The 18,613-nt window shown below is 35.7% G+C and overlaps 1 protein-coding gene across 2 annotated transcripts; it reads right to left on the reverse strand.

Annotated features, from left to right (window-relative positions):
* Positions 1–750: 750 nt before the first annotated feature.
* LOC132565557 (splicing factor 3B subunit 1-like) lies at positions 751–18,531 on the reverse strand. 2 transcript variants are annotated; one of them, XM_060230204.1, is made up of 19 exons: positions 18,496–18,531; positions 17,541–17,734; positions 17,092–17,181; positions 16,854–16,971; positions 14,647–14,720; positions 13,912–14,326; positions 13,249–13,694; positions 12,725–12,928; positions 12,287–12,388; positions 11,699–11,965; positions 10,166–10,436; positions 9,766–9,911; positions 9,239–9,511; positions 8,710–8,931; positions 6,662–6,844; positions 6,010–6,374; positions 4,964–5,236; positions 4,462–4,678; positions 751–1,982 (listed from the first exon to the last, which is right to left on the reverse strand). In XM_060230204.1, exons 1-19 carry the CDS (start codon positions 18,521–18,523, stop codon positions 1,824–1,826), a joined length of 4,047 nt encoding a protein of 1,348 aa, XP_060086187.1. In that variant the 5' UTR covers positions 18,524–18,531; the 3' UTR covers positions 751–1,823. The 2 variants fall into 2 exon arrangements, with proteins under 2 accessions (XP_060086187.1, XP_060086188.1); XM_060230205.1 differs by lacking the exons at positions 16,854–16,971; positions 17,092–17,181; positions 17,541–17,734; positions 18,496–18,531 and adding an exon at positions 15,265–16,718.
* Between the last annotated feature and the right edge of the window lie 82 nt (positions 18,532–18,613).

Raw genomic sequence — 18,613 nt, forward strand, 5'->3', positions numbered from 1 at the left:
GCATTTCCAGAAATGTAGCATCAAATCTCTTTTTATTCACCTCGTTCCCAAAATTCACCTGATCTTGGCCCGTATTCATGAAACCATTCTCATGCTCAAGCATGAAATTTGTGCTCAAACCTTATATCTTGTTTAAGTTAAATATGAATAAATAAGACTGATTTTGCCAAAGATTAAAAACAAATTTTGAAAGGACTTCAAGTCAAAGCTATATTCAATGTTTACATTTGACATTTGTATTATTTTATATGATTTAGGCAAATTATAAAACAAAGTTTGCTTGAGAACAAAATCTATGCTTAAGCATGAGAATGGTTTCATGAATATGGGCCCAGGTCTTGATCAGATGAAATGATGACTGATTTTCAAAGGGACAGTATTCAATATGAAGTCTCGAGATATGATAAACTAGAAAATGTCAGATGTAAATATCCTTCTCCTAATGCATAAACTATCACTGTTGGACAAATTTTCAGAAGTTGTCAGATGCAACCTTTGACCATTTAACTTTGACTGATAACTGGTTAACCAAATCTGTCAAGAGGTATAAGACATTCAGAATAACATACCAAGTAGTTTAAAATACTTTCCATCAAGGACATTAACAGAAATCCATGGTGTGTTTTACTATTAATGTAACATGGTTGTACAAAGACATTCCTATCCTATTAGTCAAGTACAACAAAATAACACAGGTTAGTAAACCTCTATCTGTTTGAAAGTTGAAAAAGACATAGTAAAACTAGTGGATTTATTTCTGTGCAATACTTTTATTAAATCATGATTATTAACAATATTCATTTTGTATATGATGTACTGTTGTAATACCTGTTGCAATAAAATCTCACAAGTATGAAGTACCACAATAACTGTCACAAGAATATCTAGAACAAAACATTTTACTGATGAGAGTCAAAGTTTTTTCCCTCTCCAATTCATAATTTCATTTCCTAGTCTCAGTGTAAAAAATATAGTGGTTGATCCTGTAATATGACAATTACTTTCAACAGCAATACTTGTTGATAGCAAAAATAGTTTGATAACAGTTGATCTATGTACTTGGTGATATTTAGAATTACAATGTGTGTGTGAGTAAGATCACCATAACTTTACAACGATAAGCAGGTTAAAATCAAAGGGTATTATGATTATCGCTTGTATGTTCCATCACAGGACAACACAACTGCTATTTAAGTGTACAGGGTACTTAACAATACGATATGTCACAAAGGTCCACAGTATTTAAGCCGCTTTCTTTCCCCAAAAATTCCTGTATTTTCACGAATTCTGTTGATTTTCCACTCTAAAACAAAATTTTAATCTTCAGTCCACATTTCTATAATGTAGTATGAACCAATAGTATCTCTTTAAAAATCTGAAATTATTTAATTAAAACCCCAGTCATATAACTTCACATTCTGTTCTATGAAGCTGCAAGTGAAAATGTTTGAAGAATCCTCGCACATCTCAAATATCAAAGATTTTTTACTCCCCTTAACTTCACTTTTAAGATAAATTGGTGCTTTGGTGATTTTAAGAAACTTGCCACAAAATATTTTTCTGCTCGGATTTTTCAGACATCTTTCCTCTGGCAGAAGAATCATCTTTCCTCTCACACTTTACTTGCAGTGTACTTTGACATAAGTCCTGAAAAATTGAATCCACATACCATGTATCATGGCCAGAAAATTACATCCACACACACACACGCATACAGAGCTTATTTACAACTGTACAATAGGTGTTGGCCTATCAGAACTCTCCAATGAGTATCTGTATCCCCTATCTGATGAAAATAACTGTGATGATGATGATTTGTGTGATCAAAGAATGTAGTCCAGTTCGTATCTGATGTAATGATTCTTGGCATCATTAGGTACACGTGGGTAGGCTGGTATCATACCGTCCTGAGCACCAATATACACAGTATTATACACTTTCCAGTAAACATCACGGACTTTTCTTGCAGGATGGAACAGTCCCTGAAATAACAACAGGACTCTTACAATTACTTGAGAAAATAACTGACACTTTATCAACATCTGTAAAACATTAATCAAACATGAAAAGGGCCTGTTTCCAGTAATGTTAATTCTCCATAGGAGCCTGCCCCCGTATAATTTCTTATCTAGCTCAACTACTGTTTTTTTCTTTTCCGAAAAATAATTTTACACCTTTCCGACACCCAGATTTCATAATTTCAGTGAAAATGTATTTTTATAAAGTTGTCAATTTCAGCATCAAAGACATAAGTTTGTAAATAAAAGAAGGTTATCTTGAAATTGTAATTCGCAACATAGTATAAATTTCTTTTGATAAATATTTCCAAATCATCGTGTTTATTCATAAAACATAAAAAAAAAATATTCTCGGATGAAAATGCACTTGCAGAGACACAATTATGAAGAAAAATGCCATAAATTTGCAATATTCTCCCGTTATGTAGTTTTGGATGCAAATTTCCATCAGAAAATCGGATAGAGCTTTACTTGTTTCATATGTGTACCAAAAATCAGCTAATTCCATGTGGTGGAACGTTCTCATATCGCCGCCTGAATGTGGTTGTAAATTGAAAGAAAAGGGGAAATTAGTAACAACCTTGTCTGAAACCCTACTATATAGCTTATTATATACAAACTTTTATATTGAATATCAGAGCGGATATTTTCATGACAGTTTTATGATGTGTAAAAAAAAAAAATAAATAAAGTACTGTTTCCCCGTCTCGATCTTGATTACTTGAGAACCATTACGTGTGGAACGTATCAGATATCTCTGGCTCCTGGTTACATCGCCGAACATTTAAGTGATGACGGCGACTATGAGGTGTGGCTTTACCAGCACTCCCCAGACCTTCTCCGATGTCAAATACATTCTCGACACAAAAGCCAAACGAAATATAACGTTTGGATACGGTTCACCGTTTCACCCGATGTTGAGGCCCCAATAAAGGACTACTACTGCCAGTGCCCAGTTGGAGAGAGAACGATGGGAATGTGTGCGCACATCTCCAGTATCTTGTACTACCTTGGGTATTACAGGACGCTGGAAAACCCTCGACTATTACAACCACAGGTAAAGAAATTCCGACAAAACTTGAAATAGTTTTCCATGCGGCAACAGAGTGCATATGTCGAAAGTATGTTTGGGGCTCGATATGAAAGATCCCCGTTACCATGTGACTAACCAAACTTATAAATATAGGTATTATACAATCGCCGGTAGCTATGAACAATCCCGTAAATGCGACAACCAACCAAAATCATAAGGAACACGTTTTGTTTGTTGTTCTGTCTATTTGTCAGCCAATGTCTTCAACCACGGGGACTTGCGAAGTAGCCATCTTGGATTTTTTTATGAAAAAGTGTTTCACTTTTTTTCATATCTGTGTACATATTCTCAACATACCGAGCAAATACTCTCGTTTTTTTGTTAATTATCTAAAGAAAGTCGAAAAGCGGCAATTCAACCATAGGCTAATTCAACCCAACATTTGAAAATGTTCCACCACTTACATTTTGATGATTTTTCCTCTCATCAACAGCATATTACGTACTATTTAATAGGATATAAATTGGTTTGCATCCAACGCCAATAAAAGGGTGTATTCTCTAAAAAACACAGTTTTTGTGTCTAAAATGTTATCATCGAAAATGGCATTTTTGAGATTGTTTCTTCCATAAAACAGCCAAATGGCGCGATGGAAACATGATTTTTGTCACAATCATGCCATGAATGTATTCTTTACGGTGACTATCATTTGATTAGATTTTCATTAATATTTTACATAACATGCACATTTTATCAACACTTATACAGCTTCTGAAAGGTACAACTTTGAGGAACCAAAAAAACAAACCAAGTTACCTAAATCTTTATACTTTATAGATTTGTGACCACAACGGCATGGGCAATGCACCACCAACAGGAAATTTGAATCAGAGAAGGGGCCGTTTTGGAAACCGGCCCTTTGATGAATACAATTGTGAGATCAATTTGAAAACCTATCTTTCATAACAAAGATGTCAAAAAATGGGGCAAAGCCACAATTGACAGGGTTGCGGGATGAGTACAACGTTATATATCGCACTTAAAACAACATCTCAACCAATGGCAAAGGCTGCCATCTTCAATTTTCCAAGCCAGACTCTTGAAAACGACCAAGTTCCAAAGCCCAGAAAATCTAGAAAAAACATCCGGAATGAATCCTTAATTGATAGGTGCACATCTTCAACATATATATAAACATCCTACAAAGCTTCATGCTTCTACGTCAAAAACTCCAGGAGGATTTGATTCTACGAAACTGGTACCCCTTTTCCCCACCCATCCGACAGACATTCACCATACTATAACCCGGATTTGCACTATGTGCAACCCCGCCAAAAATTAATTTAACCAGTAGTAAAGCAACACTAAGCTTATGTTTAGGAGTGTGGCACTTGGTTTGATATCACTCACCTGCATTGTGTATTGTAAAACCTTTGATGGACCTAGTCCCACACGCATTCCCTCAATAGTACCCATGAAAGCTTGGACAACATGAGGAGATGTCTCAAAGATGTTGGGCCAGGCATAATTGAGTAGATGTGTGAGGGCATCCTCACAACCAAAGCCAAACACTCCAAGAGCCATGTGTTGTATAGCTGCCATTGATGTCTGTCTGTGCACCAGATCTCTGTAATAGACAGAAGTTTATGATGAACAAGGTTATTCTGACACTACTTATGGTCAACAAAATTGCTATGACTAAAATATCAAAAGGCCATAATTTGGCTCTTTAACAAAAGAAAATTTAAACAATGGTTACACTTTTTAATATCTAATTTGAATTTAAATATTACAATCCATTGGTACCACATCAATTGAACCACAACTTTTTGGATTATAAATTACTTTTCATTTCCACTATCAGCACAGTTGAGAAAATGTTGAAATGACATAACAATGCAATTTGCCTTACCGATCCATCATGGCGTCCTCTAACAAAGGAGCTATGGAGTAAATATAATCCTTGCCCATTTCTCCAATGTACTCGAACATGAAGGACAATGATTTGAGTACACCATTCTGTACATTCAGTTCTGGAACACGATATTCATTCATCAGAGCTGGTAACACTGTGAAGGGGGAACAAGTCTCAGCTACAATGGCAATTGCGACTGTTGTACACACACGGTTCTGACGTTCCTGGACTTTGAGATTGTTTAACAGAGTAGCCAGCACATCATGGGGACTGTAAAAACAAGGTTTTCACCATCAAACGACCAATAGCATTAAAACATTATGAAAGATTTATTAGTGCACAGTGCTGATTAATCATAAATTCATCCTTTAGTCTGAATTATAAACAGGCAGGGATCTGATAATGAAATCTGCTTTTATATTAACATAAATAAGCTTATGTTTCAGGTTAAATTCACCTCATGGTCGAACGGAAAATAACTCTACGCTGTATATTGTGCATTATCCTTTATAAGGATAAACCAGGTTCAATCACATTTCAAATGCAATGCTTCAGGCAAAAATCAGGACAGATATTTATATATATTAATACATGCCTTGAAAGGCTTGTCAGAAAGCATAATAAAATCAGTAGGTTTATCCTTACTGAAGTTAATAACCCTGTCAAACTGTTAAACGAAAATGGCCATGTATATATATATTAATACATGCCTTGAAAGGCTTGTCAGAAAGCATAATAAAATCAGTAGGTTTATCCTTACTGAAGTTAATAACCCTGTCAAACTGTTAAACGAAAATGGCCATGTTGTGCAATGTGCACTATTAAGATCATCATGATTTTCTGAGAAAAGTAGAGTTCTTAACAATTTGACCATGGGGTGAACAACACACGCCCTTCGAGAACCGTGGGTATATCATTACATTAAATTAAAAGAAACAGTAACATCATTCTTAGTTTTAATCCAACATTAATTATGATAGGTGGTTGCAAATGCATGTGATAGATTGATTCTGATAAAAAATATGTAACAGAAAGTAACATACCCAATGGCTTTGGCAATATACCCAAATGTATTGACAGTTGCCCTTCGAATGGCTTTTTTGTGTGCTTTCAGTAATTCCAAGAGTTCAAAACAGATCCTCATCCACTCACGAGCAGACACGTACTCTGCTCCACGGTCGGCAATGCGACCTACTAAGTCTATACAGTTCTCCTGCACTTTCTCATGTCTGTTTTTGAGGATAGGTGTGAGACGGGGAAGTAGGTCCTTAATGGGAGGGGTCATCTTGGTCATTCCTATGACGTTGACGATGCCCTTAAGGGCTCCAAGGATACTACCCAACACCTCTGGGTATTCTTCTCCCAGATATTCATATAACACAACACCAAGATGGCCCATCAAACGTTCCTGTAATAAGTCCCAGAACATTATAAGCAAATGAATTCCTATTAATGGCTATATATAGTGGTTTATTTTATCAGTATTTCTGATATGTGCAACAGACTTAAAATGGACATCTCCAATTTCATCTTACAGTTCGATTTTACTTTTGAAAATGCTGATACTTCATATTTTCACTAAACATAAGAGCTCAGATCCCAGAGAAGTTCAATGCTGAGCATTACTTTGCTGACGAGTATTTTTTCCTTTTCTGGTTATATATTATACAGCTTTGTAAAATCCCCAGTACTTACCTCCTGACATGTTTTCATCACGATGGCAATGCGCGAGATGAGGTCTGCAGCCTGTTGTCGCACCTTTGCTGACTTGTTATTGAGACGCCACAGGATGGTACCACAGATCTGAGGTAAGTAGGGTTTCACACGCTTTCCAAGGGAATTCACTACCGTACCAAAACCATTCAACATGACCACATCCTGAAAGGGCAAAAAGTAATTGTTTTTTGGGTTAATAACCTTTATTCATGTCAATACAAGTAAACACACTTTACAACATGTAAACAAAACATACATCATCAATACCTACATCTTTCCACAGATACTGTAGCATAAATTTATTAAATATATTGAATTAAATGTTTTCAAATTTGAAGAAAAAATAAGTACAAACAGAAAACAAAACATATATTCACTACAAAAAAATTTCCTGGCTAGTTCTAATACAGAGTAATTCTGATCTTGAAACTTGCCTTTAGGAGTCCTTATCTTATTAATGTTAAATCCCTTCAAATCAAATATCTTTACATAGACATTTTATGCCAAAAAATTTGCAGAAAAATATCTTTACACCAACATATGCTACTTTCTACAGAAATCTACTAAAAGGTAATAAAGTGCAAGAGGCTAAATGGGCCTGCAGCACTCACTTGGTATATATATACCTGCCAAATATCTTGCTCCTAGGCATTTAGTAATGGTTTTAACAAATTTAATCCCTGTGACCTTGAATACAAGTTAAGGTCATTTTTTTTGCACATTTTTTTGGACTTCATTCTAGGAACATACCAACCAAATATCAAATGATTTGGTCCATTGGTTATTGAGAAGAAGTTGTTTGAAGAAAAAAGCTGACGCCAGATTATGGATGGACAAATATACGGATGGACCGACAACGGGCGCTTCGCAATAGCTTATAATGCTTTAACAAGGTATTTTTTCAAGTAGTATATTTTCTCATTATACCGTCAATCAATGACTTGCTTACCTACTCCGCTTAAGCAACTTCACTGTCACTTTTGATGAAAAATTGACACATGCATTAAAAATGACAAACATGAAAGATTTTTCTCACAAAAATATTCAGCTATCATCAAAACAATTCGGAAGTATGATTGTTTTATCCATAATGAGATTAGATATCAATTTCTTTTCAAATTGCTTTAATCCAACTTCTACTTTTTTCAAATACTGAACATTATCTTTGTTAAGTCCGGCCATCTTTACACATCATTATCATTAGCCTCCTTTTAACATCTGATGCCACATAAATACACACTAAGTTTCAGACCAGCATCACATTCATCATGGGCTTTCTGGAGAATAAAAAGCTTATGTGCACCATTTTTTATTTTTTCTAATGAATTAAGGTCCAGCACTGTTCCTCACGGAAACAAGTAACATGCGGTTTTCCAGTAAATCAGACTTAAAAATGCTGCTAAATATTGAAATTAAAAAGCTTTCAAATTTGCTTTTAAAGCAAGTAAAGATTTACACAAAAGCTTTTGAGGAATACAATCTGCCTGGGGATTTTACTCTATTAATTCTGTTTTACCAATGACCGTTAGAGCTGTTTTGCAGCATTTTTTCAGGTTGGTAATGTCAGTTAAATAGAAGTTCATATAACACAACTAGTAGAATATTAGAGTATGATGTTTCACTTTCATCAAACAAACGACCAGTGTGGAGTGTACAGGCACGGATGCACATAGTGTATGAGATGGAAAGGAATCAATCTTTTTCAGCTGTAGAGATTTCCATCTCGTCAAACTATTTCCTAACAGAGTGTAAACACGGTAACAGAACAGCTCAAAAACTTAGTCGATTCTTTACCATCTTGTACATTACATGCATCTGTGCTAGTACGCTCCACATTGGTCAATTCCTGGTTGACAGTGTAGACATCAAAACATCACACTTCTAACATTCTAATGGTTGTGATATAAAACTTCTATTCAACTGTTATAGCTATTTGAATCTAATAACGTTTCACAACATCATGTATAGAAGACCCAGCAGTATCGCTTAGCATATATGCTTGTTAATATCGGAACACATGGGCGCACCTCTGTAGTCTGTTCTTGAAATGCATACAGAATTCCATCGATAAGTTGTTCTTCTAGTCGAGAATCAATGTCTGCTGCTCCAAGATTTCCCATGATCTTTTCTATAGTTTCCATCACCATCTTACGGTATTGTTCTGCCTCATCCTTCAGGTCATCCACTACACGTCCAATGATTTCTGCTGCACCAACCTTGTTGGCGATTTCCACTGTGGTATCTACCAGCTGAAAATGAAAAAAAAATGACTGTCTAATGATCACTTACAAATATTTGCAATTATAACTACCCTATTCAGAAAACCTTTTTCCACAGCAAATTACGAAAATATGTTTCTTCAATAATAAGTTACGGGGTACAACACATGGTAAAACCTGACTTTACTCATACCTGTTTAGTTATTGTCTATGTAACAGGTCTTACGCAAGTTATTACAGCCTTTCAGACCATTAACTTATATACTTCACAATGACCCTATTGAGGACCTGAAAAGCAGAGACGACATTGCAGTTTCACATAGATTAACATTGATACCTGTCTGTAGTTTCTCCTATCTAAGGCCATTCTCTGGTTCCAGAAATGTTTGAAGAATGGAGGCAGGATTTCCTCCTTGATGTACTGGGGCTCCACACCATCTGTGGCACAGCACTGCTTTACCACTTTCAATACAATCTTCTTCATTTCCTCATCAGGGGACTGAAACTCTCGAATCAGGATCAACATCACTTCACGAGTGTAGTAATTAGCATACTCAGCATCCATAAGAGGGATCAGGTAGCCAATGGCTTTGAGGAAGGCTGCCAGACCCTACAAATAGAAAATGAAACTGAAAGATTGTATGAAGGATATTCACCATATAACTCACAGAAAAGTGTAGCATGTTGAATATCCGCATCACTGAAAACAATCTTTATGAAATTTACTTTTAATACAGGCTTAAAATTTCTTGATATTATTTTTTAACAAGAATCAACTCAATACATTTAATACTTAACATAGACCTAACATTTTTCATGATTCCATACAATTTACTTATTACACAGATCTAATAGTTATTTTACCTTTCCTCTGTGTTGACGAATACCCTTCCAGAGGGGTTTAAGGACACTGTCAAATGACTCGATACCATATGGAGTGGCTGCCTCAGCTAAAGCAGCTAGAGCAAGAGCAGTGATGGTCCGCACCTTTTGTTGTTCATCAACAAGACCTATAATTAAAGCCAAAAATCTTACTAACATTCAAAACCTCACACAGGAACCAAAAAGGATCACTCTTGAATCAATGGGAATAACACACAAATTGTATATTTTCAACACAAAGAAAACAAAAAAATAAAGTTGGGATAAAATTCTTAATACACTTTGATTTAATTATGTGATTTATTAAAGGAATAAATTGTGATACCACAATTAACAGACACCTTAAAATTTATAAGCAAATTTCTTGAATAACTTGACTCACCATGTTCAATAATTTCCACCAAGTTTTTGAGATGGGGTAGAATGGCACATCCCATGAGAATGGCAATCTGCTGTACTATCTTGATGCCTGTATGTCTAGCCTGCCAGCTCTTCTTGCTCTTACACACAGCCTTAAGGAAGGGCAGTAGTGAGGGGATACCCAGGGCAGAGGCAACCACGGCAAAGGCTCGAGCAGTCGTGTTACGTACATACTCGTCCATGTTGTCAATATCTGGTCTCATAGTGGAAATCATGGTGGCAAGACCTGCCGCCTACAAACGATAAAGTACATTCAAAATTACATGAAGTCAAAGAAAATAGCTCTAAAAAGTCTTTTGAAGATTTTTCAGATTATTTAACTCTTTCTGTACTAAATTCAATTTCATGGTCACTAACCGTAAGTGATTTTCATGTTGGTTCTTTGTGCATGACGCTAATCTAAGCACACGGCTGTAGTGTTCGCTTCCAAAAAGGATGATTTACAACTGTTTAGTGTTTATATTATCTGGATGTTGATATTTATTTACCCTGCGGCCATGAAATTAACAATTTTGGTAAAGCATCTTAAGATGCTACCATTCATTAAGATTATTTGATTCTACCATATCTGGGCCTTGAGAAAAAGATTTTTGGAATCTAAGTCAATGTGACCCCTTTTGGCGCCACCCATCTGCTCTTTGGAGTCAGTCAGGATCAAAATGGGCATACCATCAGGCCATCACCCTTCACTCATAATTCCAGCCATGTTGAAATATTTCAAACGGAAATCAAACAAATAATGCTCAAAATCCACTCAATTTGATCCCTTTTGGCCCCATCCCTTAGGCCCCCGAGAGGCAGGGACTGTATAATTCACAAATTTGGTTCATCTTAGGCAAGGGAATGTCCCTGCAAAATTTCATTGATATCAGATCAGGGGCTTTTGAGAAGTTCAAAGTGTTAAATTGTTTACAGACGCACGACGCACAATGCACGATGCCAGATGAAGGGTTTTTGAATAGTTCACCATGAGACTTTGTCTTAAGATAAAGTTAACTTCATGCTATTACCACAATGGTGGCTATGAACATCATACATCATCCCATTATCTTTGATTAAATGTCATTGCTTGTTAGTAAGCAATTAAAGTTTCATCTGTGTCAAGTCATTAATTGACTGTGAAACAAAGAGCCATTAACAGTACGCTATTGTAATCCCATTGACATTTGGCTCTCTTTCTTGAAATTTGTGTAATTTTGTAACAGGATGAGAAAACCTGTACAGTACTGTACAGTTAAATGTTTGATAAATCATGAGCTATCCAAAAATGTGTTATCAAAGGTACGTCGAAAAGTTTCATTTCAAAAACTTTTGTGTAGTAATATAGGAATAGGCCCAGACAAAAAATTTGAATAATTGAAGTTCATTTCAGAGAAGAATGACTGTACTTCTATTGAGTAAGCAAATGATGTTAATACACAACAAAATGTTTGATAGGTTCTACTTTTAGTTGGTTTCCCCCCCCCCCCCCCCCCTTCCCCTTCTCTTTTCCTACCTTTGCTAAATTGGAGATGATTTCTCTTCCTTCTACACGTGCGTAGTAATCCTCATCAATAAGCAGGGGTTCAATGACGACAAGGATTTTGTGGACATACGGCCGCACCAGATCATCAAGTTTATACAGGATCCTGTCAATGACCTTTACCAATAAATGTCGCTCCTGGTCCTCTAATGTAGGCGACATCAGGAGAGGTAAGATCTGATTAAATAGGGGCCCTGCTCCGAACTCACGTGCCTTGTCAGTCACTTGTCTTAACGCAGCCTGTAGGGAGAATAGAAAATTGATACTTCCATACACTTCTCATAACACGTCACATTTGTATTATACTTAAATATCGCATTATACATTAGAGACTTGTTTGGTATCCAAATCTGATTACACAACTCTTTCAGCAGTCATCTGTGTGAAAAAGCAGCCATACAAAATAAAAGCAATTAATCTGATGTAATTATTTAAAAAAAATTTTAATCTAGAATTTGAAAATCCTGATCATCACTCAGATGGAAGACAGCATAGTCAAAACAAAAAGTTTATACCTTTGTTATAAAAAACATATTTCTATAACATACTCTACTACTTTACCTTTCTCATTGGAGGAGTACCATTCTTTATTTTCAATAGAAGCTTCATAATTTTCCTTTCTTTCTGTTCTTCTGGTGACAGTGCTTCTTCATCAACTTCAACCTGAGGAAGAGAATACAACATTTACTATATATGTTTATAAACTTTAAAGTTCCTCAGCACATCCAACCTGAAGATTGTTCATTATTCCAAAACAACTCTGATTTCTTTCTACAATGGCTGATATTTTCCATTAATTGACCAAATGCTGCAATAGCTAAAATAGCCTTCTACTAAGAATTCAGATTCCAGAACTCTGATCACACTTTCAAATTTTATCTTAGATGAAGTGTTAACACAAATCTTTAAGTCAATTTTGATATAAAAATCCTATTAAAAATCATGAAACTCACTACTTTCCCTGAAAATTTCACAATACTCTGTATATATTTTACTAACCAGTAGTTTGTCAAAATACTGCATGTCGTCTGGTTTCATCATTGGAAGGTTCCCCTTTGGCTGCATATCCACTACCTGAACACCCTTACTGTCTGGTGTTTGCATTCGGAATCCCTGTGGGGTACCTGCCATAGGGGTTGGTGTGGCGATCAGTTTTCGGGCTGGAGTCCTGATTGGGATGTAGCCCGCAGGTGGTTGTAATACCTAATAATCAATGAAACAAATGAATTTGGATTTCTTTCCAGGCATTATATTCAAACAATTCAATCAACATAAAAAAAGATTCCACATCATAATTAATAACATATTCTTTTAATTATATTCAGGTTCATATTTTTCTTTTTTTTAAATTTTCAACAAAGTAATCATATCTCTTGAACCTAATGTCGTCAATGGAATGATCTTCCTTCTCCTTATTCTTATATATCGGTTTTCAAAATAACCTTAAAAGAAAAACAGGTATTTTCTGATATAAAGAAAATTGAAACCTTACAAATCACTGACCTCTACAAATGATACAGTACCTTGTAGCCTTGTGGGAACATGGTGTCCAGTTCATCATCAGACAGGGGCCTGTTTCTCTCATCAATCTCCTTCTGCCATGTGTAGGCCTGAAGCTGTTCTGGTGTCATGGACATAAGATGACCTGGCGTGGGAGTAGCCATGGCCATGGCCTTCTGTCCTGTAGGTGTTTTCCCTGTTGGGGTGAAACCACTTGGTGTAGATCCTCCAGGTGTACCTCCCCCCGGCGTGAAGGCTACAGGAGTTGAGCCTCCAGGAGTCTGTCCAGCAGGTGTCATGCTTGGGGTCATGTTTCCAGGGGTCATGTTACCAGCAGGTGTGGCTCCAGGTGTCTCATCCCAACGTGAACGTCGTTTACTAGCTCCTGGAGTAGGGGTATCTTGTATGAGATCCCCTCCTCTGTCTGTTTTTGGTGTTTCTGCCCAACCACTACCATGTCCAGGTGTTTCTGAAATAATGTATATAATGCATGAACAATGTGATCCAAAAAAGATTACTGTTTAACAGAAAGAAAATAAACACTTAAAAAGAATTATTAATAATTATCAAAGATAAAGGACACATGGAAAGACCAAAGGACAAAGAGTGAACATGTAGTTCTGTCCAGTTGTAGTGATGGGAGAACTAATGAAGTTGGATTAGCCCTCTTATGGAGCTTTGCTTACCTCTTTCAGTGCGGGGAGTTTCATCCCATCTGTTTTTACGTGAGCTAGGTGTAGCCTGATGTCCTGGAGTACTATCACCCCGTCCTGGTGTGGCAGCCCCAGGAGTAGCATGTCCAGGTGTAGCATCCCACATTCTTGTACTCTGTCCTGGTGTAGCACCTGGTGTTTCAGCACCTTTGGCACGGCCTGGTGTCTCATCCCAGCGACTGTTTGACGGTGTCACTGCCTCTTCCTTATCCCAAGTACTTTTGGTTTTCTTGGCTGGTGTATCATCCGAGGCCTGGTCCCATCGGCGCTTCTTCTTCTCCTGTGGCACTGCCTGCTGTATCTTCGCTCCACTGTCAACACTGGATCCATTCTGTACCCGTAGGTCACCCGACTTGGCCCTCTCCACCATCTGTTGTTGTAGTCGTTTCTGTGGGAAAACAGGCAAACTTAAGTTGGTGTTGTAAATAAGCATATTTTGGTTTAATTAAGTATAGAACACAAATTTTGAGATGATATGACTTCAGTACTTCATAGTTGACAAAATTTACAAGTTTACTTTATAATTTTTCAATTTGTCTTTACAGAGCAAATTTTAAAACTGTCTTGGAAATGCTAATCAAATACAGATTTGAAGTTTTCCACATTTCCTACTAATCAGCAGAAATGTTAACATGACAAGATTGTGCAAAATTTAACATTTACAATATTATATCAACTAAATGAACAGATTTCTGTAATAAACTTTACCTTTTCATTATCAAGAAGTTGTGAGGCCCGAACTTTCGCATAGGTGTAAGCATTTACATCGGGAGTTTCTCCTCCTGTAAAGATAAAGCAGAGAAGTCACGACATAGGCCGTGACACAATTACAAAACATTAGTGATGTCAAATCATTTGTTCTCCATTCATTGAGTGTAATTGAAAATCAATACAGTGAAACAAGATCCTGGTGTTTGTGGAAATCATAATTGGAGTACATGCCCCCCTCCCCCTCCCACTCCTTTTTTTGGTCAAACATACCATTCCTTCAAATACCCGCATCTTCCAATCTTGAACAACAGGATAATGTTTAATGTTTTTGTCTGAGGAATATTCACTCATCAGAGACGGTAACAAGAGTATGAAATACTGCCAACTAAGTCAGCCATAAATTTCTTAGAAATTTAATTTGATTTTTTCACTAAATTTTCATGTTTTCACTTAAAATTTCAAATATTTTACTTTTCTTTAAAACACTGATTGGCCAAACATCGAAAATGACACGAAAATGCTGTTTGAATTTCTTCAGACAAGAACTCACTGACTTGTGACACTTTGTGAACCTGACTCGTCAGATGTGTCATCAACCTTAATTAATATACGTACGCATCCATCTTCTTGGGAATGACCAATGTCCTGTCTCTCATCATCATGTGCCTAAAATTAGTCTGCATATTAAATATAATTCTAAACAACCCAGAGAGAGAGAAAAAAAAAGAGAAAAAAAAAACAATGCATGATTATACAAACTGAACTATCAATGTATTGAACCTCTGCCAGGAAACTACTCCATGTGAGGTAAACAAACATTTGTTACAAAGACCTATAGTGCATTGGCCATCCTAAGTCTATAATTCAATCAGTTATTGTAGCATGCAGAATCATATTTACGTCGAGGAATTCATCCTTAATACTTAAACTTCAATAAAATGTACCAGTGTCAAAATTTTGAAATATTCCACAAATAGCTAGTGGTATTTCTTTTTCATTTATTTATAAAGTTAATAGGTTTGAGACTAAATAATTACATGAAAAGTTTTGTTAATATAGGAGGTGTTTAAACCTCAAGTTGCTGTCTTGCTCTGCTGAAATCTCTCCAAACGAATTCTGGGTGCTAGAAAGGAAAGATAATTTTTATTAGTATCGGGTTGACTTGATTTCTTCACAACACTTAACATTATCCGATACATGTTTTGAAAATATTGTTTCCTCAAACAAGCAAAGCATTCATTCCACTAAGCTTTAATATGCAGAATATGAAAAACTTACATTAAAAATCATATTCAAGTATACAATAAAAAAAAAAAAAAAAAAAGGGATAAATTTCAACAAACCGGTTCCTTTTTGTACACCCTGAAAATTGGGCTAGGTGAAAAATCAAAGGCAATTACATGTACTGCTTTTTGTTCTATTCAAAACTGACTTCTCAGTTAACATATTCTTGTTTAGCATGCCATACAAAATGTGCTCCTCTTCAAATATCCTTTTTTATATATAAGTTTTGTTTTTCTCACTTCAAAAACCTTATTCAAAGTTATAACCATCTGACTAAAATAAAAGTGACAAAACATATATTGATAAATATCTTCTGAATCCAAAACAATCTAACTGGCTTTCAGTCACAAACAACAAATATTTGTTTCAGCAAGTAAGATTGTGATCTTTCCGTCTTCACCAGGTTTCATAATTACAGCCAAAAGACCACTCCTAGTGTTGTTGGTTCAATGGCTAAAACTTGAGAATAAATAAATATTTAGTAAAAAGAGTTTAATTTTTATACTCAAAATAGAACCCAGGAATGGATTGCATTTTTCATTTAAACACCAAAAACGTATACTATTTAAATCTACTTGCATTGTGATTTATCTTATTGATAAATTTATTTCCCTTTGTGTGTTCTTATATATGTGCAGTCAAATTACAACAGGTAAAACATATATCCCCTAAGATTCAGCAAATCCCTCCCAATAGGTCAGAAAGACAGCAAGACATTTGAGTAATATTTTTGTTTGAAACATAACCATTTTTTTTATCAAAAAATGAAATTTGCTCCAGTTAATCTATAAAACCATTTCAAAATTGTCTGAAATTTATTACACAAAAATATGTCTAAATGTTTTGCTGTCTAACAAAATTTTGAGAAAGGAAGACTATCAATAGCAAGGAATGAGTAAATATCTAACAATGATACTAACCGTTCGCAAAGGGGTCGTATCGCTCTGGGGAGATGATTCGTGATTGCAGGTGGGGTCGATAGTTGCCGCCTTTGTCTGAAACTCTCTGTGGGCGTCTGTCTGCCAACGGATCATAGTCCTGCAAGAAAAGTAGAAAATAAGTTAAACTGAATCAACCATTTTAAAAAGAATTGATGGTCAAGGCTTTTTTTTCAGTAGAATATCAATCATACCCCAGCATATACAAGACTGTTCTTACTTTGTCATTTAGTGTGTCATTCAGCAAGTTCAAAGGGGCTGTATATGTTGATCTGGACTTTCCAGGAACGATTGTATCTTCAACATCCTCCTGAAACAAAACACAAATATTGAATATTTATTGAATTTTCATCTTCCATTTTGACTAAGAAATATTGAAAACAATTGCCTAACTCAACAGTGCCATGTGTGGCACCCTAACCTAAAGCATTTGTAGCTCTTAACCAGGCTAGATATCAAATAACTTCAGATTTTCTTGCCAGCATTTATCAATTATCTAAATAACTGCTAATAACTGCCACATCTCAAAATATACAGGACATAACACAAGTTTCTATTCAATTTCTTTTCAATGTATAATACATAATAAGACTTTCTTGAAATCAACCTTGACCCACTGTTGCTTTCATTATGACCATTAACATATAATATGCATAACAGAATGCTTACATCTGGCTCTTCATTGGCTGCAATTGATAAATCATAACCAGCAAACTTGTGTTTGTCTGTTGTATAGATGTAATCATCTTGTGCAAGCTCTCCTAAACCTAATCTGGATTCTTCTTCATCTTCTGCAGGAGGGACATTTGCAGCAGCCAAGTTTTTTGTTTTGTTTTGTAAATTTCGTACTTGTTCTTCAATCTCTGCAAAAGAAGAAATAAAACTAAAATAAAAAATATACTTTATTTTTAAACAATTATTTCTACCTATAAAATCCAATCTAACAGGAGTGTGAAGAATACATCCATATTATGTTCTATTTTTTGGAAAAGCTGTAATTTGTTCAGTATACTAAAGAGTTAAGTGAAGATACGAAGATAGCGCGACACTTCCTGTGACTTTTCTCTTAAAATTTCCTTGTTAAATACTTTGGTCACAACCTCGCGCGTGTAAAAATCATAAATGAGTAATATTACTACATTTGAGTAATCAACAAGTGACTAAATGATGGATCAGTCGACATTGAAACATATCAAGTTCTTTTATGAATTTCGAAGTTAAGTGCCTGAAATGTTAAAATTCATACCACCCCCCCCCCCCCAAAACCACACGAACACGCACACAACAAAAAATAGATAAATTACACTTCCTATTCTAATTAGAATTATCATAAAATAAAACAAACCAAATGCCATTGCTCTTCCTCAGTTAAATAACGTGGCACGTCTTTTTTATAACTGCGAAATCAACGTTCATACCACGTTAGCATACGTACTAATCACGATTTCCACCATTACCATAATGATGGTCGCGAGATGGTGCATATCGATAATCTCGAAACAGTACCCTCTATTCGATGTTACCGGGATCATACACTACAACATCTTATTCAGCAATGATTTCAACACTACTGTCATTTATCTGGTTTACGCTTGTGTCTTATGATTAATGTAAACACACGTACCTTCCCTTGTTGTGGCTTGAGCCGCCATTTTGCTAAATTATCTATCCCATAATATCAACTGCGGAGTTTTCCGAAAATGTTTTGTCCAGAAGAAAAATATCTGAATCCCCATCATATG

Source organism: Ylistrum balloti, unplaced genomic scaffold, assembly GCF_031769215.1.
Source record: "Ylistrum balloti isolate Yb309-2 unplaced genomic scaffold, AGI_CSIRO_Ybal_v1 Utg369724, whole genome shotgun sequence".
NCBI lineage: Eukaryota > Metazoa > Mollusca > Bivalvia > Pectinida > Pectinidae > Ylistrum > Ylistrum balloti.

Excerpts from the sequence above, each read along its gene's own strand:
- LOC132565557 (XM_060230204.1), bottom strand. The coding sequence starts at position 18,523 with ATGGCGGCTCAAGCCACAACAAGGGAAG. Across the intron at positions 11,966-12,286 it reads GTACTCCTCCAATGAGAAAG|GCTGCGTTAAGACAAGTGAC; the intron begins GTAAAGTAGTAG and ends TTCTCCCTACAG. Across the intron at positions 9,512-9,765 it reads TTCGTCAACACAGAGGAAAG|GGTCTGGCAGCCTTCCTCAA; the intron begins GTAAAATAACTA and ends TTCTATTTGTAG.